General features: G+C 41.5%; 3 protein-coding genes and 1 long non-coding RNA gene across 8 annotated transcripts; 2 read left to right on the plus strand and 2 right to left on the minus strand.

Annotated features, from left to right (window-relative positions):
- Window positions 1-203: 203 nt before the first annotated feature.
- On the minus strand, window positions 204-4489 carry LOC127410758 (leucine-rich repeat protein 1-like; the record flags this gene model as incomplete). Its single annotated transcript, XM_051645976.1, has 3 exons — window positions 4473-4489; window positions 413-596; window positions 204-302 (listed from the first exon to the last, which is right to left on the minus strand). Coding segments are annotated over exons 2-3 (282 nt in total), but the record flags the coding sequence as incomplete, so codon positions are not given.
- Window positions 4490-4538: 49 nt separating this feature from the next.
- LOC127410866 (kelch domain-containing protein 2-like) lies at window positions 4539-8539 on the plus strand. Of its 2 annotated transcripts, XM_051646080.1 has the most exons (14): window positions 4539-4707; window positions 5104-5340; window positions 5427-5512; window positions 5588-5705; window positions 5793-5905; window positions 6042-6123; window positions 6202-6285; window positions 6371-6451; window positions 6808-6866; window positions 6951-7060; window positions 7137-7209; window positions 7293-7380; window positions 7656-7708; window positions 7801-8539. In XM_051646080.1, exons 2-14 carry the CDS (start codon window positions 5116-5118, stop codon window positions 7910-7912), a joined length of 1284 nt encoding a protein of 427 aa, XP_051502040.1. In that variant the 5' UTR covers window positions 4539-4707; window positions 5104-5115; the 3' UTR covers window positions 7913-8539. The 2 variants fall into 2 exon arrangements, with proteins under 2 accessions (XP_051502040.1, XP_051502039.1); XM_051646079.1 differs by having other exon boundaries at window positions 5588-5905.
- LOC127410863 (ribosome quality control complex subunit NEMF-like) lies at window positions 8536-24439 on the minus strand. 2 transcript variants are annotated; one of them, XM_051646075.1, is made up of 32 exons: window positions 24282-24439; window positions 24084-24152; window positions 23811-23913; window positions 23601-23726; window positions 23256-23410; window positions 23093-23160; window positions 22914-23003; window positions 22739-22812; window positions 22587-22657; window positions 22427-22502; window positions 22201-22341; window positions 17827-18035; window positions 17537-17728; window positions 17367-17430; window positions 17197-17285; window positions 15000-15103; window positions 14845-14907; window positions 14536-14648; window positions 12664-12721; window positions 12513-12571; window positions 12134-12251; window positions 11835-12027; window positions 11714-11756; window positions 11573-11622; window positions 11352-11493; window positions 11189-11266; window positions 10916-11101; window positions 10732-10764; window positions 10300-10406; window positions 8987-9030; window positions 8837-8916; window positions 8536-8756 (listed from the first exon to the last, which is right to left on the minus strand). In XM_051646075.1, exons 1-32 carry the CDS (start codon window positions 24338-24340, stop codon window positions 8679-8681), a joined length of 3135 nt encoding a protein of 1044 aa, XP_051502035.1. In that variant the 5' UTR covers window positions 24341-24439; the 3' UTR covers window positions 8536-8678. The 2 variants fall into 2 exon arrangements, with proteins under 2 accessions (XP_051502035.1, XP_051502036.1); XM_051646076.1 differs by lacking the exons at window positions 24084-24152; window positions 24282-24439 and having other exon boundaries at window positions 23603-23726; window positions 23811-23833.
- Window positions 8989-10348, plus strand: LOC127410868 (uncharacterized). Of its 3 annotated transcripts, none has more exons than XR_007892176.1 (3): window positions 8989-10024; window positions 10118-10156; window positions 10212-10348. It is a non-coding gene; the product is annotated as an uncharacterized LOC127410868 (long non-coding RNA). The 3 variants fall into 3 exon arrangements; XR_007892177.1 differs by having other exon boundaries at window positions 8989-9923; window positions 9986-10024; window positions 10118-10348; XR_007892178.1 differs by having other exon boundaries at window positions 8989-9923; window positions 10095-10156.
- Window positions 24440-24465: the final 26 nt, after the last annotated feature.

The raw sequence follows: 24465 nt of genomic DNA on the forward strand, positions 1-24465 counted from the left end.
AATCTCCATTCACTTGCATTTTAAGGACCTTCTGAGCTGAGATATTTTACTATTTTTCTTCAAATGTGTTCTGCTGAAGAAAGAAAGTCATACACACCTGCGATATCATGAGGGGGAGTAAATGAACTAATCCTTTATAAATACTGTCATTTAAAATGTGAACTGAAATCTTTAAGCAGTAAAATTGAGAATGTTCTTCTTACTTTACTCAAACAGATGTCAATAGCCGGTTCCTTCAGTCGAACTGTAGCTTTACCTTCTTCAACAAACCATGTGAAGAACTTCTCAATGTTCTCCTTCAGCTGTACAGAAACAAACACACATTCATAAAGTCCTGATGAAATCACAGATCTGAACATCTTCATGAACATATAAACTCATGTTGACAGTCTGTACATGAGAAATGTCTTGCCTTGTATTTGGATCCGCTTCTATCTTTGGCAGTGCAGATTAACAGATACAAACTGCTGCTGTGAGAACTTCTGTCCACATGTTTCCCGATGGATAAAACCGCTCGACTGGATTTACCTTTATTCTTCAGACCGACAGTCGGCAACATCCGATTCACAACCTCCACATCACACTGCAACTTCATCCTGACAAACAAACACACACACACACACACACACACACACACACACACAACATCAGCTGACACACAAACAAACAACTTCATCCTGACAAACACACACACACACAACATCAGCTGACACACAAACAAACAACTTCATCCTGACAAACACAAACACACAACTTCATCCTGACAAACACACACACACACACACACAACATCAGCTGACACACACACAACTTCATCCTGACAAACACACACAACATCAGCTGACACACAAACACACAACTTCATCCTGACAAACACACACAGACACAACATCAGCTGACACACAAACACACAACTTCATCCTGACAAACACAAACACACAACTTCATCCTGGCAAACACACACATCAGCTGACACACAAACACACAACTTCATCCTCACAAACACACACAACATCAGCTGACACACAAACACACAACTTCATCCTGACAAACACACACAGACACAACATCAGCTGACACACAAACAAACAACTTCATCCTGACAAACACACACAAACACACAACTTCATCCTGGCAAACACACACATCAGCTGACACACAAACACACAACTTCATCCTCACAAACACACACAACATCAGCTGACACACAAACACACAACTTCATCCTGACAAACACACACAGACACAACATCAGCTGACACACAAACAAACAACTTCATCCTGACAAACACACACAAACACACAACTTCATCCTGGCAAACACACACATCAGCTGACACACAAACACACAACTTCATCCTCACAAACACACACAACATCAGCTGACACACAAACACACAACTTCATCCTGACAAACACACACAGACACAACATCAGCTGACACACAAACACACACCTTCATCCTGACAAACACACACAAACACACAACTTCATCCTGACAAACACACACAGACACACAACATCAGCTGACACACAAACACACAACTTCATCCTGACAAACACACACAGACACAACATCAGCTGACACACAAACACACAACTTCATCCTGACAAACACACACAGACACACAACATCAGCTGACACACACAACTTAATCCTGACAAACACACAGACACAACATCAGCCGACACACAAACACACAACTTCATCCTGACAAACACACACAGACACAACATCAGCTGACACACAAACACACAACTTCATCCTGACAAACACACACAGACACAACATCAGCTGACACACAAACACACAACTTCATCCTGACAAACACACACAGACACAACATCAGCTGACACACAAACACACAACTTCATCCTGACAAACACACACAGACACAACATCAGCTGACACACAAACAAACAACTTCATCCTGACAAACACACACCTTCATCCTGACAAACACACACAAACACACAACTTCATCCTGACAAACACACACAGACACAACATCAGCCGACACACAAACACACAACTTCATCCTGACAAACACACACAGACACACAACATCAGCTGACACACACAACTTAATCCTGACAAACACACAGACACAACATCAGCCGACACACAAACACACAACTTCATCCTGACAAACACACACAGACACAACATCAGCTGACACACAAACACAACTTCATCCTGACAAACACACACAGACACAACATCAGCTGACACACAAACACACAACTTCACCCTGACAAACACACAGACACACAACATCAGCTGACACACAGACACACAACTTCATCCTGACAAACACACACAACTTCATCCTGACAAACACACACAACTTCATCCTGACAAACACACACAGACACAACATCTGCTGACACACAAACACATAACTTAATCCTGACAAACACAAACACACAATTTAATCCTGACAAACACACACAGACACAACATCAGCTGACACACAAACACACAACTTCATCCTGACAAACACACAGACACACAACATCAGCTGACACAAAAACACACAACTTCATCCTGACAAACACACACAGACACAACATCAGCTGACACACAAACACACAACTTCATCCTGACAAACACACAGACACACAACATCAGCTGACACACAGACACACAACTTCATCCTGACAAACACACACAACTTCATCCTGACAAACACACACAGACACAACATCTGCTGACACACAAACACATAACTTAATCCTGACAAACACAAACACACAATTTAATCCTGACAAACACACACAGACACAACATCAGCTGACACACAAACACACAACTTAATCCTGATAAACACAGACACAACATCAGCCGACACACAAACACACAACTTCATCCTGACAAACACACACAGACACACAACATCAGCTGACACACAAACACACAACTTAATCCTGACAAACACACACAGACACACAACATCAGCTGACACACAGGCACACAACTTCATCCTGACAAACACACACAGACACACAACATCAGCTGACACACAGGCACACAACTTCATCCTGACAAACACACACAGACACACAACATCAGCTGACACACAGGCACACAACTTCATCCTGACAAACACACACAGACACACAACATCAGCTGACACACAGGCACACAACTTCATCCTGACAAACACACACAGACACACAACATCAGCTGACACACAAACACACAACTTCATCCTGACAAACATACAAACACACAACTTCATCCTGACAAACACACACAGACACAACATCAGCTGACACACAAACACACACCTTCATCCTGACAAACACACATCTTCATCCTGACAAACACACAACTTCATCCTGACACACACACAAACACACAACTTCATCCTGACACACACACAAACACACAACTTCATCCTGACAAACACACACACACAACTTCATCCTGACAAACACACACACACAACTTCATCCTGACAAACACACACAAACACACAACTTCATCCTGACAAACACACACAAACACACAACTTCATCTGACACACACACACACACAACTTCATCCTGACAAACACACACACACACACAACATCAGCTGACACACAACTTCATCCTGACAAACACACAACTTCATCCTGACAAACACACAACTTCATCCTGACAAACACACAACTTCATCCTGACAAACACACAACATCAGCTGACACAGACACAGACACACAACTTCATCCTGACAAACACACACACAAACAACTTCAGCTGACACACAAACACACAGCTTCATCCTGACAAACACACAACTTCAGCTGACACACACAACTTCATCCTGACAAACACACAACTTCAGCTGAGACACACACACACACACACACAACTTCATCCTAATAAACACAAACCTTCAGCTGACACACACACACACACACACACACAAACACACAACTTCATCCTAATAAACACAAACACAAAACTTCAGCTGACACACACACAAACAAACAAACACACAACTTCAGCTGACACACACACACAACTTCATCCTGACAAACACACAACTTCATCCTAATAAACACACACACACAACTTCATCCTGACAAACACACAACTTCATCCTAATAAACACACACACACAACTTCATCTGACACACACACACAAACACACAACTTCAGCTGACAAACACACAACTTCAGCTGAGTTACACGAGCAACCATCCACAATCCTATCTGTGATCAACACATTACTAAATGGTTAGGGAGATTAATTGATTATTTGTTCCGAAACTGCCTGTGTTTGGCAAGTTTGACAGAAATAAATCAATAAAAATGGAACAAACCTCTCGCGCTCCGCTGATTTGTTCTTCTGTTCGAAGTCTGTTCATTAGCAAACCAACAGATCCATAATATGACAAACTCCACACGCAAACTAATCGATTTAAATAACACATGAACAAAAACACGCTGAAATCATGGTTCGGGTCTCTTTGATCACCTACGTAACACGCGCATGACGTTCAACGTTCCGCGCTCTTCGAGCCACACATCGCGCATGCGCACTGAACACACGTACTGACCTCAGGAAGATGGCGGCATTACAGAACCAGACGCTATTTCCGGTGGAGACTTTCTTCAGTTAAATGATTTTAATTGAACTCAGCAACGCTGTAAACGAGTTGCCATGAATCTGTAATGTATATAAAAGGAGTGTGGGCTTTACAAGTGTTCTTCAGTGTGAGTATTTTTCTGTCTTTCGATTGTACCGGTGCGCGCGCAGCTGCTGCTCAAAATAAACAACACAGTCAGACGAGCGCGTGATTAATTACTGAAGATCAATCACTTCAATTGATCAACACAACAGATAATTTCACCGTAACGAACACGACACGAGCCACAATTAAAAACACTGACCATTTGATTATTGATTATTTGTGTAACTTTACTGTAAATACATGTTACACGATGTGTGTGTGTGTGTGTGTGTGTGTGTGTGTGTGTGTGTGTGTGTGTGTGTGTGTGTGTGTGATTAACGTGACATTTATAGGAAACCTGCATTTGAATTGATCATGACTGCACATTATACTGATGTTTTATTAAAGTATTTAAATGTGTTTTTATATCTGATTAAAGTGATTGTCTGAGATGGAGGAAGAAAATCAGCCACAAATCATGGAAGATGATGATGATGATGAAGATGAGGGGGCTTTTGAGTGGGATGCAGCACACGAGGATGACCGAGACTTTGATTGGTCGGAGAATGAAGATGATGAAGAGCAGGTGTTTGTGTCCAGATCGAGTCCGGCAGAGCGCAGCGGTCACATCGCAGTCACTGACGGCAGCTGTATGTTTGTTTGGGCGGGTTATAAGGTCAGTCACCTCCATCATTCAGTTCTTTCACATCTGTGGATGTCATCTCTACTGTGCTGAAGAAAGTGAAACTGTCATTTTATCAGAACGCTGATGCTGAAGCGCCGGGATTCATTGACTTTTACTTGCCCAAGAATGAAATCTGGATATACAACATGGAGACGAGAAGATGGTAAATTGACTCCTGATGTCACATGGAAGGATGAAAGTGCTTTTGCTATTATTGACTGATTTTTGTTTTTTACAGGAGAATGAAGCGTTCAGAAGGAGACGTGCCAAACTCCATGTCGGGCAGCTGTGGTGTGTGTGTGGATGGTGTTCTGTATCTGTTCGGTGGTCATCACGCCAGAGGAAACACCAACCTGGTGAAGATTTCTAACAATCCCACAGGACGATTCGAGTTACACTTTTACATTTCAAACATGTTGCTTTTGCTTCTGTGTGTTGTGCAGGTTTATCGTCTGCCGCTGCGAGCGTTTGAGTTGCGTTGGGAAAAGATGAGCGATCTGACGGGTCTGCCGCCAACATGTAAAGATAAACTGGGCTGCTGGATTCACAAAAACAAGTGTGTCTTCATCAGACATGAACTGGACATTAAGATGAGATCTAGTGCAACACTCATTTGAAATCTGTTCACTTCTTCACACGTGAACACATTTACTTCATGTTGTTTGAGTCGTTTTGTCGTCTTGTTCACACAGACTGGTGTATTTCGGTGGCTACGGCTACATCGCACAACCGGGTCACAGAGGAACATTTGAACTGGATGAGAATTCATTCATGGTGAGTCAGTTCATTATCAAACATTGTTTTTGACTCGTCTGATGATAATAAATGTAGAGATGACGTGATGTTTTTCAGGGGAATCACGCGGGCCGCGGGTGGAATAATCACATACACATCCTGGATCTGGAGACGTCAGCCTGGACTCAACCCATCACACAGGTGAATCTGTTATTATTCATGTATTAATTCATCTGTGATCAGTCAATGTCTGATGAAACTCATTCGCTCATGTGTGTCCACACAGGGAAACGCTCCGTCACCACGAGCAGCTCACGCGTGTGCCACATTAGGAAACAGAGGTTACGTGTTTGGAGGACGTTATATGGTCAGTGTTTGTGTGATGAATGTCACAGTGAATGAAAACACACACACACACTCACACACACACACTTACACTCACTCACGCTCACTCACACACACATACACACACTCACACACTCACACACACACACTTACACTCACTCACACACACTCACACACACATACACACACTTACACTCACTCACACACACTCACACACACATACACACACTTACACTCACTCACACTCACTCACACACACACTCACACAAACACACACACTTTAAAAGTTGTCCACTCGTGAAGGTAGTACCATATGAATAAGAACTGTTATAGGCTGATAATAATGTAGTTCTCTGTTTATTTAATTTTGCACAACAGGATCATCGGCTGAATGATTTGTACTTCATTAATCTGGACACGTGGGAGTGGAGCGAGATGTGAGTTTCTAGTGTTGCTGAAATATTGTGAATATCTGTGAAATTGATCTGATTCTGAACATGTGAATCTTGTGATGATTTTAGGTGTGTTCCTCAAAACGGTCCCGTCGGCCGCTCGTGGCATTCTCTCACACCAGTGTCACATGATCATCTCTTTCTATTCGGCGGCTTCACGACCAACAGAGAAACTCTGAGTGAGTGACACATACGAGACACAGATGAGACACAGATGAGACAAACACACGTTTCATTGACGTGTTTGTTTTGTAGGTGACGCCTGGATTTACTGTGTCAGCACAAACGAATGGAAAGTGTTTAAACACGAGCACACGGAGCGTCCCCGGTGCGTCAGTCGTCTGATATTCATCACGTCTGTTCAGTGTCACACATTATGTTTTTCATGATGTTCATGTGTGTTTTCTGCAGATTGTGGCACACGGCGTGTTTTGGTGCTGATGGCGAGGTGTTTGTTTTTGGAGGATGTGCTAATAATCTTCTCTCTCATCAACAAGCCGTGAGTAAAATATGACATCATAATCCTCTCAGAATGAGCGATTTCAATTATTAATAAAATATCACGTTTGTTACTAGCATACAGTTCTTTTGTTGTTGTTTTTACATTAATGGAGAGATACAGGACTGTCACAATGTACAAATGATTGTCAAACATGTAAAGAGTCACAGAATTTATTATGCATAATGAAGTGTTTTCTATATTGACACAACATGAGCTCTTCTGGTTCTCTTGTAAATACATTGATTGTATTTTTGTTGTTGTATTATTTAAAGGCTCATAGTAATGAACTATTGGTGTTTAGTGTTCAGCCCAAATCGCTGCTCAGGTGAGTTTATTTTTATCAAGTAAGATTTCGATTAGAGCCCCATAATGCTCAGAAACGGTTCTGATGGTCTCTGACTGCTGTTGGATCTTCAGGTTCTGTTTAGATGCAGCTGTTGAGCACCAGAAACATCTGGAGAACATGTGGAACGTTCTTCCCAAACATCTACTGCATCGGCTTACACAGAGGATCATGGCAGAATCCTAGAACACAATTACACGCTTCATCAAACATGATGAGAACAAGAATATTAGTGTGAAAACTGTAAATACTTCATTTACTCGCTGTAAACACACACAAATATTCTGTATTTGATTTGAACATTTTTACTAAATATTTATGATAAAAACACATTTCCAGCATTAAATACATGGAATTAACAAGCCACCATCAAACACTGTCTTGTGTGGATATTATTACATCATTTTTATTATTAAAATTTGCCTCATTATTACCAAACAATTCATTCTTTGTGTGTGCGAGAGATCCTGTCAGTCTCCAAAACCATTTATAATAATTCTGAATCAGACATCAGTACTTTTTACATCAATACAGAAGTTTCTGGATAATTTTGATCCTTGCAGGAAAAATGTCAATATCCATCACAACTCTAATCCTGATCAAGACATTAAAGAAAACTGAAGTGTGTTTTGTAACTCTGTGATTTTTATACAGATTCTTTTTAAAGTTCATCAGACTTGATGAAATATTAAACTGAAGATGGTTTTATTAACGGGTTTGATTTAAGTGAAAAGGGTTCGTTATTTTCATTTCTTTTGTACAAGAATAGAGTTCATGTGATGATTGTGAATAAAAACAAAACACAAAACTTAAGCCATGTTTCATTTAATTCTGTTATAAAATATAACTTTTATTTGAAATGTTTAGTCTTTCAAAACACGATTATAAGCATCTCTGGATCAGAAGTTCTCATTAGAAATGAAACAGAATTGTGTTCAGAGTTTCAACAGCTTCACTTCTTCTTGACTGTTAAAAGGTTCGGAGCAGAAACCTTCACTTTTCCCGGCATGTTTCTGGACAGATCCGTGTCCTGTAAGACGGCAGCATCATTACATCACAGAATAACGAGAATCATTATGATCAACGAGCAGATGCAGGAAATATTAATACCTTCACACTGCGGAACAAATCTTTCTCTCGTGTGCTGACATCTTTCCCTCGTATGAAGTTCAACACAGCTGTGCGGGCAGCTACAGTCCAGAGATCACACATTATATTAACAGTTTACATCATCATATTCAACTTAAAAACAATCTTTACCTTTGCCCTTTTTCTGTGTCCCAGGAGTTAATTTTACTTTGAACCTAAAGACAAAACAGAGCAGATTTTCTTAACTCGTTTCACATTATTCTGCTATTTTTACTAAACAGGGTTATGTTTTTATTGCTTTTGTGGATTGGTAGATTGGTGGATCGGTAGGTTGTGCGTCGGTGGATCAGTAGATCGGCAGGTTGTGCGCCTGTGGATCGGCAGGTCGGCAGGTTGTGCGCCTGTGGATCGGTAGGTTGTGCGTCGGTGGATCGGAAGGTTGTATGACGGTAGGTTTGTGGATCGGTAGGTTGTGCGTCTGTGGATCAGTAGGTTGTATGACGGTAGGTTTGTGGATCGGTAGGTTGTGCGTCGGTGGATCGGTAGGTTGTGCGCCGGTGGATCGGTAGGTTGTGCGCCTGTGGATCGGTAGGTTGTATGTCGGTAAGTTTGTGGATCGGTAGGTTGTGTGTCTGTGGATCGGTAGGTTGTGCGCCTGTGGATCAGTAGGTTGTATGACGGTAGGTTTGTGGATCGGTAGGTTGTGCGTCGGTGGATCGGTAGGTTGTGCGCCGGTGGATCGGTAGGTTGTGCGCCTGTGGATCGGTAGGTTGTATGTCGGTAAGTTTGTGGATCGGTAGGTTGTGTGTCTGTGGATCGGTAGGTTGTGTGTCTGTGGATCGGTAGGTTGTATGTCGGTAGGTTTGTGGATCGGTAGGTTGTGCGTCTGTGGATCGGTAGGTTGTATGACGGTAGGTTTGTGGATCGGTAGGTTGTGCGTCGGTGGATCGGTAGGTTGTGCGTCGGTGGATCGGTAGGTTGTGCGTCTGTGGATCGGTAGGTTGTATGACGGTAGGTTTGTGGATCGGTAGGTTGTGCGTCTGTGGATCGGTAGGTTGTATGACGGTAGGTTTGTGGATCGGTAGGTTGTGCGTCGGTGGATCGGTAGGTTGTGCGTCTGTGGATCGGTAGGTTTGTGGATCGGTAGGTTGTGCGTCTGTGGATCGGTAGGTTTGTGGATCGGTAGGTTGTGCGTCTGTGGATCGGTAGGTTTGTGGATCGGTAGGTTGTGCGTCGGTGGATCGGTGGGTTGTATGACGGTAGGTTTGTGGATCGGTAGGTTGTGCGTCGGTGGATCGGTAGGTTTGTGGATCGGTAGGTTGTGCGTCTGTGGATCGGTAGGTTTGTGGATCGGTAGGTTGTGCGTCTGTGGATCGGTAGGTTTGTGGATCGGTAGGTTGTGTGTCGGTGGATCGGTAGGTTGCGTGTTTGTGTATGTTCTTGGTCTGATCACAATCAAAGAGTTAAATGGGTGTAAAATGTACTTGTAGTTGGACAGCGCCATGTACGGAGCACACACTGGCACTGCGAACATCAACACATCGTCAGTGTGTGGCACACCGGTCAAAGAGTCCAGAATGTTTTCACCATCCTGAATGACAACATAAAAACAATCAAATCACAACATATTGTATCTCTATAATCTTCATGACTAAAGTAACACAGCTCTGTAAAATACTGTATGATACGGTTCTGTTACTTGCATTAAACTTTAAAAGAGTCAAAATATCCATGTTATAAATCAGTTCTAAACACGTCAACTTAATTACACTGTTATAAATGATTGAGAATTCATCCTACAGCACGAGAGAAACACACGCCGATGCTGCTGTTCTGCACAAAGCGAAAACTACACAAGTGTTTTTAAAACAAGAGCACGGCATTCTGGGTAGAAAGATGTTTTTATCTTCACTCACTTCAGCGGCGGGATTCTCCGTGTCCTCCGTCTCCTGAAACACAATCATGACGTCACGTCATCAGTCAGTTCCTCTGTTTCTGATATTCAGTCAAAGATCACAGAGAATAATTCATAATAATCTAATCAATCATACAGAGAGACCCAAACATCTCCTGTAGAAGTGTGTTATATTCTATTGTGACCTTCTCGTGATCTCCTCCGTGTGGATCTTCATGATCTTCAGCAGGTTCTCTGACTGTCATGCTGCTCGTATGTTCGGTTTCTCGTGGTTTCACCGCAGGTTTCTGCTGAACTTTCTTCACTCGTTCAACGCTCTTTTTTTCTTTCTTGCTCTTTTTTTCTTTCTCCTCTTTACTGGATCCTGCGGACTGATGTCATCATGTGTGAATGACACGTTTATCTGATAATGTGACTGAAAACACGTATGAAGAATGACAGTGACGTGCAGAACTGACCCCCAATAACTTCATCATCATCTGGCGGTCTTCTTCATCCTGGTCTTTATATTTGTCCTTCATCTTCTTCAGTTTGTTCTGATAAACAGAAGAATCATCATGTGATGTCATAATGTGTTTCACTTGATTACATCATGTGTTCATACAGAGTTTGTTTTCAGACCTTCTGTCCTCTCTTGAGCGGCTGATTGGCTGTTGAGCTCTTACACGCGTGTGCGCCGTCATTTGTGCTTTGTGTTTCCTGTTGTTTGGCATCTGTTTCCTCCACATCATCCGTGTTGTTGTGTGTCTGCTTCTTCATGTCTCTGATGACAGTGATGATCGTTTCATTAGTTTGTACGTGTTCATGTAATCAATGTTTTTACACAAGTTTGTCTTAGTTACCGTCTCTGTCGGGCTGTCAGGTGTTTTTTGCCGTGTGACTCTGTGTTCGCCTGCGGGACAAACAAACATTTATTCGTCTGTCACATTTCAAGCTGAATCTTTAATGAAGTGTGTCATGTGATCTGATAGTTTGTAGCCCACCTGATGTGACACTTCCTGTTTGAAGGCGTCACTCTGAAGCGTCCTGCAGCGAGAGACACAAACACAACTCAACACACGTGTGTGAACAGGTGATCTTCTCAATCAGATGTTTGTTTGTCACCTGTTGTGCTGCAGGTGTGACAGTGAGATGTTGGTATCAGGGAAGTGAATCTCTGCACTCGAATCTTCAGCAGTTTCTTCTTCATCTTCCTCCTCAATCTTCTGATCTTCAGTCTCACTGTGAGTTTCATCTTGATCATCTGCTGCTGTTCTGCTGGAATCCTCTTCCTCAGCCTCGTTCCCACTGTCTTCACCTGACACACAAACACAAAAATACAACATGAACGTTTGAATATTTGACAGAATGTTTAAGAATGAGAGGATCTAAAGATGGTTGATGACATGAATGTGTGGTCACACCGATGAGCTCTTCTTCTTCCTCCAGTAGTTCTGTGTTGGATATCACGTCCTGCTCTTCCTCCTCCAATGTTTTCATCTTTCTCTCTCCACGATGTCTAAAGACACTCTGATCATCCACCTACAATCAGAAGAAACAAGCCGCAAACATCATGTGACAGGAAACTGAATGTCCTTCTGGTCACATGACCGCAGCCGCTGGAACTACAGCACGTGCAGAACATGATGTGTTACGGGCTTCAGTGTGTCCATCCAGAACTCTTACTGGGTTAGAACCTACAACCCTTCAGTTAGCAGCACAGATCTTTAACCACTAAGCCACATCATTTGAACAGTGATGTCATTGTATCATGTGACGTGATGTCATCGTTTGATGTTTTACCTTGAAGAGAAACCCGAAGCCCATAATCAGATATGACGGCGGCAGAAAGTTTTTCTTCCCTGTGGAAAATATGAAACATTTAATATGACATCATGAAACTCCACACGTGTCAGAATGTCACATGATGTGAACACAGATGATCAATATTCACCTCGAATCATGAAGCTTCCGGTGGTCAGATATTCTCCTGTCGGTGCTGTTTTAGAAACCTGTACACAATAAAACCCTACAGTATGTATACACACATACACATATAAAGCAGTCTTATTATACTGATATCACACACATGATGTAGCTCCAGCTGCTTCTGCACACTGACACAAACGACTCATCTGTCGTTTGACATCTGACTCATACAGCCTGGAAAAGTTTTGTCAGATGGTTTTAGTATGTTGTGTACTGAACATCAGAGTTTCTTCAGCTTTAGCAGTGTTTGAAGTGTGCAACTGGTGACAGCAGCGATTCGAACTCTTATAAAGAGCCGGTTCGGTGTCGTGTTGGTGATCAGGTGAAGGGGGAGTCCTGACACGGAGATCTTCCGACATCGAGCACTGTACAGTCTGAACCAGTGAACGATGAGGAACAGATAAATGCTCTGAACACGCCTTCAGTTCATCTAACATCTACAGCGGTACATATTCTAAAATCATTGTACACTGTAATGCTGTTCTGTGCGGTTTTAAATGGGATGTTCTTCTCTACACATTTACAGCTGTACTGGTGCTGTTGTGCTGAAAGCCATTATATGAACATGGTTTGGGCATGTTTATGCACATTACTAACGCTCCATTTACACTAATCCAGATTTATTAACAATAAATGACGGTAAGAACAAATTCATGTGAATACAAACTTGAATATGGCAGAAATGTTTCGTTAGAACTTTTCCTGTCCGTAAAAGAACATTTTCACCATTATTGACCAGGAGAAAAGATGCAGTTCATTAAACACATGTTGACCCAACTGTGTCATGTTGTCACACTGTATGGGGTAAGTTGTCACAGTGGAATCTGCCATTAAGCCAGAGGTATAGGTTTTGTATGAACATTGGTAGGTCACTTCCCCTACATCAACACCACCAAAACACAATCTACACCTACATTTAAAACACAGGTGAACACCTGCCCTGAAGAAAATGTGTCAACATGCCCCAACCTGACTAATGAAAAACACCTCTGTCCCATAAGAACACATTTAAACCTCTTGGTGAAAATCTGCCTTCATAACAGAAGTCGACTCTTGTCTTCATGTAAGACAGTGTAGTTTGATTATGTATGATTGTGAAAAGTTACTTTGGAGGGTAGAATTCACAAAAATGAATCTCATTTAAGAGGGTTTGAACTACAGTAGATGTGTGAGAGCAACACACAAAACCTCTGCTAGAGAACACACATCTGTGCAATTAGATTGTTCAGATCAGTTTTTAGAAATGACACAGAACAGAATCAAACTATCATAACATTAAATTGAATAAATGTCCAAACGGCACTCTGACAAAATGAACTTAACTGATCAATATTTAAGTCAATTTTTACTATAATTTCTCCTCCCTGCTCAGTCAATCTCCACTTTAACTTTCACATTCTTCTTCTTGTGTTTTTGGTGATTCATATTCTTCATGTATATCGCCCCCTACTGGGCAGGGAGATGAATTTCTAGTGAAAAAGGACGTAAAAACAGATCAATATTTCACCTACACCTATCATATCACTTCTGAAGACATGGATTAAACCACTGGAGTCTTATGGATTATTTCTATGCTGCCTTTATGTGCTTTTTGGAGCTTCAAATTTCTGGTCACCATTCACTTGCATTGTATGGACCTACAGAGCTGAAATATTCTTCTAAAAATCTTCATTTGTGTTCTGCAGAAAGAAAGAAAGTCATACACATCTGGGATGACATGAGGGTGAGTAAATAATGAGAGAATTTTTATTTTTGGGTGAACTATTCCTTTAATGAATCACATGCTTTGACACATAAATTGGGACAGTTCTCATATGATGGTGCTGTATCACCTCACCTGATTGTGATGGACCCACCACGCGCTGGTGATCACTTTAGCGTCCCACGCGGCGCTGTAACAAACGGCCATCGTCCCTGCCTCAGTTAGCGTTCGGGGGGGAACGGCCTCACCTGAGGAACCAAAACAACTTCAGCACCATCACGAGCAGAACAACACCTGTGTGTTTGAATTAAACTGTCTCACTCGTAGACGAGAGCTTCAGACTGACATAAAAATCGACATATATCAATGATAAATATAAATGAATCATGAGTGTCTTCTGATCATGATAATTGTATGTGTAGTGAATCATGTGACGTTCTGCACCAGACGGGTTCTTGATCACGCAGCTCGTGGCTCCGTGAAGATCCGCGTGAACATAAACGTCTCCTGAGAAAACACACAATCACCGCACACGATTAAGACAAAGAACATAGAAACGGTTTCATTCCATTAGAGCAGAATGATGCAGTCTGTCACACCTGCTCTCAGGTAACGTTTGACTATCAGCTCGTTCTGCTGCTGGTCTCGTCCTGCGATGATCAAATAATTCTCTGAGCTGATGAACCACAGAAACTTCTCAAACCTGCAAATAAAGTGACTGAGTTACAAATGAACACAACATTTGATTGTTTAGAGCAGTGGTTCCCAACCTTATGATGATGCGTTAACACGTCAACAAGTATGCAGTTTTAATATGTTTTTAGCAGTCTTGCAGTGTGTGATTATGATGTTGCAGTTATTCTATGAATTTGTAAGATCCAAGAAAACAAAACTAACAAGCACTTGGCCATGCGACAGTCAGCGCACCTCCGCAGAACATACAGGTGCATCTCAATCAATTAGAATGTTGTGGAAAAGTTCATTTATTTCAGTAATTCAACTCAAATTGTGAAACTTGTGTATTAAATAAATTCAATGCACACAGACTGAAGTAGTTTAAGTCTTTGGTTCTTTTAATTGTGATGATTTTGGCTCACATTTAACAAAAACCCACCAATTCACTATCTCAAAAAATTAGAATACATCATAAAAAAAACATTTTTAGTGAATTGTTGGCCTTCTGGAAAGTATGTTCATTTACTGTATATGTACTCAATACTTGGTAGGGGCTCCTTTTGCTTTAATTACTGCCTCAATTCGGCGTGGCATGGAGGTGATCAGTTTGTGGCACTGCTGAGGTGGTATGGAAGCCCAGGTTTCTTTGACAGTGGCCTTCAGCTCATCTGCATTTTTTGGTCTCTTGTTTCTCATTTTCCTCTTGACAATACCCCATAGATTCTCTATGGGGTTCAGGTCTGGTGAGTTTGCTGGCCAGTCAAGCACACCAACACCATGGTCATTTAACCAACTTTTGGTGCTTTTGGCAGTGTGGGCAGGTGCCAAATCCTGCTGGAAAATGAAATCAGCATCTTTAAAAAGCTGGTCAGCAGAAGGAAGCATGAAGTGCTCCAAAATTTCTTGGTAAACGGGTGCAGTGACTTTGGTTTTCAAAAAACACAATGGACCAACACCAGTAGATGACATTGCACCCCAAATCATCACAGACTGTGGAAACTTAACACTGGACTTCAAGCAACTTGGGCTATGAGCTTCTCCACCCTTCCTCCAGACTCTAGGACCTTGGTTTCCAAATGAAATACAAAACTTGCTCTCATCTGAAAAGAGGACTTTGGACCACTGGGCAACAGTCCAGTTCTTCTTCTCCTTAGCCCAGGTAAGACGCCTCTGACGTTGTCTGTGGTTCAGGAGTGGCTTAACAAGAGGAATACGACAACTGTAGCCAAATTCCTTGACACGTCTGTGTGTGGTGGCTCTTGATGCCTTGACCCCAGTCTCAGTCCATTCCTTGTGAAGTTCACCCAAATTCTTGAATCGATTTTGCTGGACAATCATAAGGCTGTGGTTCTCTCGGTTGGTTGTGCATCTTTTTCTTCCACACTTTTTCCTTCCACTCAACTTTCTGTTAACATGCTTGGATACAGCACTCTGTGAACAGCCAGCTTCTTTGGCAATGAATGTTTGTGGCTTACCCTCCTTGTGAAGGGTGTCAATGATTGTCTTCTGGACAACTGTCAGATCAGCAGTCTTCCCCATGATTGTGTAGCCTAGTGAACCAAACTGAGAGACCATTTTGAAGGCTCAGGAAACCTTTGCAGGTGTTTTGAGTTGATTAGCTGATTGGCATGTCACCATATTCTAATTTTTTGAGATAGTGAATTGGTGTGTTTTTGTTAAATGTGAGCCAAAATCATCACAATTAAAAGAACCAAAGACTTAAACTACTTCAGTCTGTGTGCACTGAATTTATTTAATACACGAGTTTCACAATTTGAGTTGAATTACTGAAATAAATGAACCTTTCCACGACATTCTAATTTATTGAGATGCACCTGTATCTGATGCGCTTCATGCAGTTGTATAAAGAGGCTCTGGTCGGTTGAGTGACATTTCATGAAGTTTTGCTACACTTGTCAGGGTGTTTTTGCACGTTTTTTATGTTGAGATTTTGCGTATCATGTTGAGTTAGACGAGGAAGCTGACATGTTGTCTTACTTGTATTTCACATTTTATCTTTGACCCCCTCAAAGTGCGTGAGGTTCTGCACCCCCACTGTCATCCCAGGTTGGGAACCACTGGTTTAGAGGACAGACTAACAGACGGGATGTTCAGCTTTACCAGTAGATCTTCCTGGCTTTCTGAATGCTGGTGACTGTTTGAACTTCTTTCAGTGTTTGTTTGGTCTTTTTCTCAGCAGATTTAAAGGCCTGTGAGACAAAAGCACACACAGGAAATTCAACAGATTGTGCGGTTATAAAAACAGAATCTGGAGTCGTGTCTCTTTTTACCTTTTGTGCCGCCTCGACAGTTTTCTGCTCTTTTTTGGCTGCAGTTCTCTTGTTGTCATAATATCTGAAATTATATATTTCAGAGATCCTCAATTTCATCCTCCATAAACATGTTTTGCAGCAAACATCGCATCTGATCACACATTACAGTATTCATATAAACGACTCACTTCTTTGCATTAGCGTAAGCAGAAAGATTCAGATCGACGTCCACTAGAATCGGTTTGTTCTTCTCAATCTTTCCCTTCTGTCCTTTATTTTTATTTTTATTCTTTTTTCCCTTCAAAGCATCTGACAGTCCCACTGATGATGTCACATCCTCCTGATCGACCTCACCTTCCTCTGAGCCGACAAACGGGTTCCTGTGTAATTAATTAAAAATTAAAGTGTAATTGTCTTTTCCAAAGATTGGATCCAAAACTGTAATCAAACAGACGTCATGAATGTGCATTTCTCATACTTGAGCAGCATGGTCATGTGATTGCTCTGTAGTTTGAGTTCTTTAATGGCGCAGGCGACGGGGTCACCGGCCGCTTGAGCTTCTTTCACAATCTGAGCGATTTCAGTCCAGTCCACCTGATTGGCCAGCGCACTTCGCACCACCTGTAGAGCTCGTTCAACCATCTGAAGATTCATTTCCACCAGCTCGCCCTTCAACCGGTCCACTTCCTGCAGCACAACACGTCACACAACCATGTTCATGTACTGTAAAGAATCTACTTCCTTTTTTCTCTACACTAACAAACTTTTACTCGCCACAGTCACATTTGTCTTGTTCAGTGGGGGACTAAAGTTATTAAGGCCAGATTCACATATACTCTGTGAGCGGGGCGTGACCAATGCGTTTGTTTCAGTGCTCATATTAACAGATTACAGCCTTCACAATCAGAGCGGGAGCCGCGAGGTGAATCTTCCCAGTAGCCTCAGTGAGCAGATAGTTTCAGTGTTGAGACTGCGGCTCAGTTTAGGCTTTACAACATTAACCAATCACAACCAAGTACACTGATAAACATAAACAAGTGCACCTGACTGCCCACCGTTGTCGTTGAAGCAACAATTTAAAGGAATATTCCGGGTTCAATACAAGTTAATCTCAATCGACAGCATTTGTATCATAATGTTGATTACCACATAAATTAATTTTGACTCGTCCCTCCTTTTCTTTATAAAAGCACAAATGTGTGTTCCAGTGAGACACTTACAATGGAAGTCAATGGGGTCAATCTGTAAACATTAAAATACTCACTGTTTCAAAAGTATAGACACAAGACATAAACAATATGTGTGTTAAAGTCCCGGTGAAGTGCCTTGAAAAGCTTATTTTACACTGTTGATGTATTTCCTACTGAAATATGAAGTTGAGGCGGAACTTGTTGAAGGGCTTGTGACATTTCTTTAAATAGCCAGTAAGAGCAATCCTATGCTGACTGCATCATCCACAGACCTGTTTGCTCGATAAGCAAATTGAACGGGGTCCAGGAAGGGTCCAGTGATGTCCTTGGGCAACACCTATTTCTCAAATGATTTCATGACCACAGACGTCAGAGCAACTAGGGGTGTAAATCGGTCATTTCATCACGATACGATCTTGAATCGATTCTCTTGGCCTGCGATCCGATATTTGCAGATACTTCAAAGTCTGCCACGATACGATTCGATTCAGAGGCCTGCGATCGATACTGCGATATTATGTGCCTATTTTACACAATCAATTTAAAAAACATTTTGCCCTCAAATGCAACCAAAATATCATTTGATTATTTTATTGAGCTCTCTGTATCCACATTGGGACATCCACAACAAGATAAGGTACTTCAGATGCTGAAAAAATTATACAGATAAATAATATTAAAAAAAAAGTCACACACAAGTGATCATCAATCGTTTGATTACAGATAATTTTTCAGTTTAATCCAATTTCGCGAGAAGCCCGGTTGACGCCCGTGCACGGATAGCAGAGCACATATAAAGTGAAATGAATGTGATAAGGTTGCTTCATCGCCTGACGGAAATGCATACGGACGTGGCTGACATGAGTGTTAAAATAAAGGTACATCTTAAAATGTCTTATCGATATTTACGCGTTGTATCGATAACATTGGATCGTTGATCATCGGATCGATGCATCGTTACACCCCTAAGAGCGACGGGTCTGTAGTCATTAAGTCCTGCAATCTTGGATTTCTTTGGGACAGGGATAACTGTGGAGCGTTTGAAGCAGCAGGGAACTTCACACTGCTCCCGTGATCTGTTGATGATCTGTGTGAAGATGGGGGCCAGCTGGTCAGCACAGGATTTTAGACAAGTAGATGAAACACCATCTGGGCCCTGTGCTTTCCTTGTCTTTTGTTTCTGGAAGACACAGCACACCTCCTCTTCACAGATCTTAAGTGCAGGTTGAGTAGCAGGAGGGGGGAGGAGGGGGGTTGCAGGAGGTGTTTGTGTTTGTGTGAAGTGAAGGTCAGAGTGGGTGTGGGGTGTGAGATTGGGCCTTTCAAATCTACAGTAGAACACATTCAGGTCGTCAGCCAGTTGTTGGTCCACCACAGGGTTGGGGGTAGGAGTCCTGTAATTTGTGAGTTGTTTCATGCCACTCCACACTGATGCAGGGTCGTTAGCTGAAAACTTGTTTTTCAGCTTCTCAGAGTATCTTCTTTTAGCCGCTCTAATCTCCTTTGTTAGTGTGTTTTTGGCCTGATTGTACAAGACTTTAACCCCACCCCTGTAAGCATCCTCTGTGGCCTGATGAAGCTGCCTGAGCTCTGCTGTAAACCACGGTTTGTCATTGTTAAATAAGTCCTATTAGGAATGCACATATCCTCACAGAAACTGATATATGATGTAACAGTATCTGTGAGCTCATCCAGATCGGTGTCTGCAACCTCAAAAACACTCCAATCAGTGCAGTCAAAGCAGGCTTGTAGTATAACCAGTATATCAATATACTTATACAGTATAACCAGGCTACAATCAAAACCAGTGCATTTTGGCCTTCACTAATGACGAGGCGGGAGCTGTTGTGCAAGTCATGAAGATGAATCAGAAACAAGTGAACAAAACATTACTACATATTAATGTTTTGAATCACACTACACAAAATAGAAAGAGCAAAGAAAACTTATTTGTGATGTACATCCCAAGAAACCTCTGAAAATCGGCTGTATTAAATATAAACTCCAGACACTTTCATCGCGTCTAACTCCCGCGAGTACGTCCAATCAGAAGTGATGGTCCCTATGCCCTATTCCCTTCAAAGACAATTACCCTCCACTCTGAGGGCTTCAGGGGGCTGAAAGGTGATAACGGTTAGTCACAACTCACTTCTACAGTGATTATTATTGGAAATTCTGTTTGGAAAGACCACACAACATGGATTGTGCTCTCTTTGAAGTGCCCTGTGAAGGAACCATCAGCGCAGGTGAAAACACAACCACGTGTGGTGAGCAGATTAATGGAGTGGGTGCCTTCTCGTTCAAGAACGCATTTGATCGGAAAAAGTTTCTTTAGTGCAGTTTGACATCATGATTTAACTGTGTCTTTCTAGCCGGAAGAGCGAGACAATTTAATACTTATATCTTCTGAAAATGAACCTTTAGAGTACACTGGCATAAAGATGACCCTAAAGCTAATCGATATGGACAAAAAGCAGCAAAACTTTTATTCTGATTTCACAGAGTCTTAATCACTTACTAACTGCATCTGTGTAAAGTTAAAACCAATTTTACAACTTCATTACCATGATGATGTAATGTCAACAAACCATAAAACAACTGTAAAGACGACAATTTAAACAACTTTACAGCTCAAATAATACAGAAGAATTAATGTAAGTGCTTTTATAAAATTATAAACTTCACATTTCTGCCTTTAAACCTCCAAAAATTGACCCCATTGACTTCCATTGTAAGTGTCTCACTGGAACACACATTTGTGCTTTTGTAAAGAAAAGGAGGAACGAGTCAAAATTAATGCTGTCGATTGAACTTAACATGTATTGAACCCGGAATATTCCTTTAACAATTTATTTGGATTTGCAAAATATAATACGTGGATGTTTGTGGAGGTTGTGAGATATAAAGTGCTGTACATCCCTCAGCATTTCTTACAAAGGGATTTATTAGCAAGGAAAAGGTGTGGGATGCAGAAGCTTTGTCAGTTTTGTACATTAAGTTAATGTTTTAATTTCCTGTTGTGTGTCATGCTTTCACGTCGTAAATTATAGTCTACCTAACATGGTTTTGTCAGGTGTTTTAAAATAGCAATGCTTTTATTATTATTATTTTTATATTTTATTTATTAATTTTTGGGCTGTTGGACTGGATGCAAACTCTTGATACAGAGACTCTTGTGTTCTCTGACTGAAATCACTCAGTACTGTATGGGTTGGGGATCGATGTAAATTATTTGCCATTGTGATGTAAATGTGATCCTCCTACACATGAACATACGATTTCCAAATATGTTATTCTTATCAATAACCGCCTCTCAAAAAAATGATAATATATGGCCTTTAAAGAAAATAATTGCTGAAGTGATCATTTTTTTCCCAGTGCGCAGCCGCAGCTCTGTCTCGCAGAAGCCGACGTGACGTCCCGCTCACGGAGTATGTGTCAATCATGCGTAAGAGATGATTTTCTGCACAGCAGCTTTGAAACAATATGTATTGTGAAAAACACTCTACAAATAAACATGACTTGAGAATCAGTCGACGTCAAGAAAAATAAAATAAAGCTCCAATAATATACCAAACAAACAACACTACAGATATGCACCAACACGCCTGACTGTTTGACGAGTCTGTATTGAGATCAGAACATGAATGTGAAGATCAGACCTGAACCTGATGAAGAGCCTCGAGTCTCTGCTCGTGATCTCGTCTGACGTTCTCCAGTTTTTTTAATGCTTGTTTCTCCTGCTGGAGCGCTTTCATGTCCAACTTCTGACCCTCCATCTTAGAGAAGAACTCATCCACCGCCTGCCATCAAACATTCACACACGGACATGTCAAATTTCCAGCCATCATCTCCGCAGAGAAACACTTGGAAGAACGGAGTACAAACCTTATTAAAAGACTCAAACTCCACATGAGGACTTTTTGCGTGCTGACAAAAGAGAAACGGATGAAATTCTTCATACCTGTTCAACAGAAGAGAGTTTTATTCCTGCACAACAACATAATAAAACATGACAGAAGTCAAACCAGAGATCAGAACATCATACGTGAGCAGTTCTTCATCAGGTCCATCTGCACACATGCTCGGCTTCTTCTCACTCTTTTGTATGATGAAGCCCTTAAAGTGAACAGACAGAAATGAAGCATCATTCAGACAACAGGAAATACATCTGTTTATCATTGCTAACACAGGAAACACCTTTCCACTGAAGTTTGCTGTTTTCTCCATGTAATCTTCAGCCATCTGTAAAGCCTCCAGGATTTTTGGACACGCTGCAGAGAATGAAAAGATTTTTCCTCTTTGTGTAGGAGATCATAATAACTAACTATTAACTTTATAGATCAATAACTGCAATGAGTTTAGATGATTTTACCCAGAGAAACATCAAACTGACAGTCTGTTTTCATGAGTCCGGGCAGTCCGAGCGCCATGAGACAGTGTTCAATGAGAGAACCGCCATACGCTGCACAAACACAACAATATATGAAGATATACATGCTGTGTTTATAGCTGGAAAAATATTAAAAATGATGTTTATGACACGTGACATACGGAGGTGAGGATTGAGAATCCTTTTCACTTGCTCTCCATTCTGAGCGCTCAACAAGATCTCTGTGAGTCTGAGAGGAGAAACAAACACGAGACATGAGCGAGAAGATTCACTCTGACTGTAATAAACAGTGTGTAACAGGTGTTATTACACTCTTATATGTACCTGTCCAGACTGATGAGCGGTTCTGCAGGTCTGGCGTTCTCCACAGGATATCTCTCTCTCACGGCGATCTTCACGTCTTCAGCTTCAGCTTCAGCGGTGCGGAAACGCAGCAGATTCAAGATGATGAACTCGTGATCGGTCAGAATTATGTTCCCCTGAAAAACAACCATTAACTGATTCAAGACACTTTTACAAACACAATATGAACTATTTCACAATAAAATGAACAATTTCTCACAAAGTCATTGTGGATGATACCATCTGTGAATGTGTGTTGATGGATCTATATGTTCAGATGTATATAACATGTCAATAACAGTGTTGTGATGTTGATGAAGTTCTCACACGGTCATAAAGCTCCAGAATCAGATGATACGCCGCCTCGTCTGATCCGAACTGGATGTCGATGATTCGGTCGACACCGAACTGCTTCACATGAACCAGACGCCTCGACTTCAGGTGTTTTCGACACTGTCACATTCAACACAATCACTCAGTAATATCATAATGACATTTATGAACGTCCACAAGTAGAATATAATAATGAATCTTTACTTTCATGGCAAATCCAGATGGCATGATGTTTTTGGGCCAATCAAACTCAGTGCAGTGAATCCTGATGCCAGACTCGATCAATATCACTGATTTAGTGTCCGGCCTGAAGAAACATTCACACATTATATCTGACACTGTGTGTGTATGTGTGTGAGAGAGAGAGATTGTGTGTAATTGTGTGTAATTCTGTGATTGTGTGTAATTCTTTGTTTGTGATTGTGTGTAATTGTGAGTTTGTGTGTGTGTTTGTGATTGTGTGTGTGTGTCACTCACTTCTGCAGTCTTATCAAGTATGTTTTATTATCGATGTCATAGATGTTGTTGACCCGCATCCCGACACAGCTGCACAAATAAATCACACAATCGTCATGAAACATATTGATTAATAACAGCGGTATATTAGCATGAGTGACGTCAGTAAACCTGATCGGATCCATCGACAGATCAATAAGGTTAAACTTATTGACTTACTTGGCGTTGATTTCGGCAATCACCGCTCTGATATCCACCGTATTAAACCTGCTCTTCATGATTATTGATTAATGTATATTATAAACTCTGATTTCAGACATCTGACACGCGTGATGTCTCTGTGCTGACTGTGTGCGCATGCGCGTCTGTGCGTTACGGAAGCCCGTTTGTGTTTTATCCAGAA

Source organism: Myxocyprinus asiaticus, chromosome 20 (genome assembly GCF_019703515.2).
Source record: "Myxocyprinus asiaticus isolate MX2 ecotype Aquarium Trade chromosome 20, UBuf_Myxa_2, whole genome shotgun sequence".
Classification (NCBI taxonomy): Eukaryota; Metazoa; Chordata; class Actinopteri; order Cypriniformes; family Catostomidae; genus Myxocyprinus; species Myxocyprinus asiaticus.

Coding starts and splice junctions, on each gene's coding strand:
- LOC127410866 (XM_051646079.1), top strand. CDS start 5,116: ATGGAGGAAGAAAATCAGCCACAAATCATGGAAGATGATGATGATGAT. Junction 6,124..6,201: donor TGGATGAGAATTCATTCATG/GTGAGTCAGTTC, acceptor GATGTTTTTCAG/GGGAATCACGCGGGCCGCGG. Junction 6,452..6,807: donor TGTTTGGAGGACGTTATATG/GTCAGTGTTTGT, acceptor TTTGCACAACAG/GATCATCGGCTGAATGATTT.
- LOC127410863 (XM_051646075.1), bottom strand. CDS start 24,340: ATGAAGAGCAGGTTTAATACGGTGGATATCAGAGCGGTGATTGCCGAA. Junction 22,342..22,426: donor AGTTTGAGTCTTTTAATAAG/GTTTGTACTCCG, acceptor GTTTGATGGCAG/GCGGTGGATGAGTTCTTCTC. Junction 14,908..14,999: donor CAAACGTTACCTGAGAGCAG/GTGTGACAGACT, acceptor GTGTTTTCTCAG/GAGACGTTTATGTTCACGCG.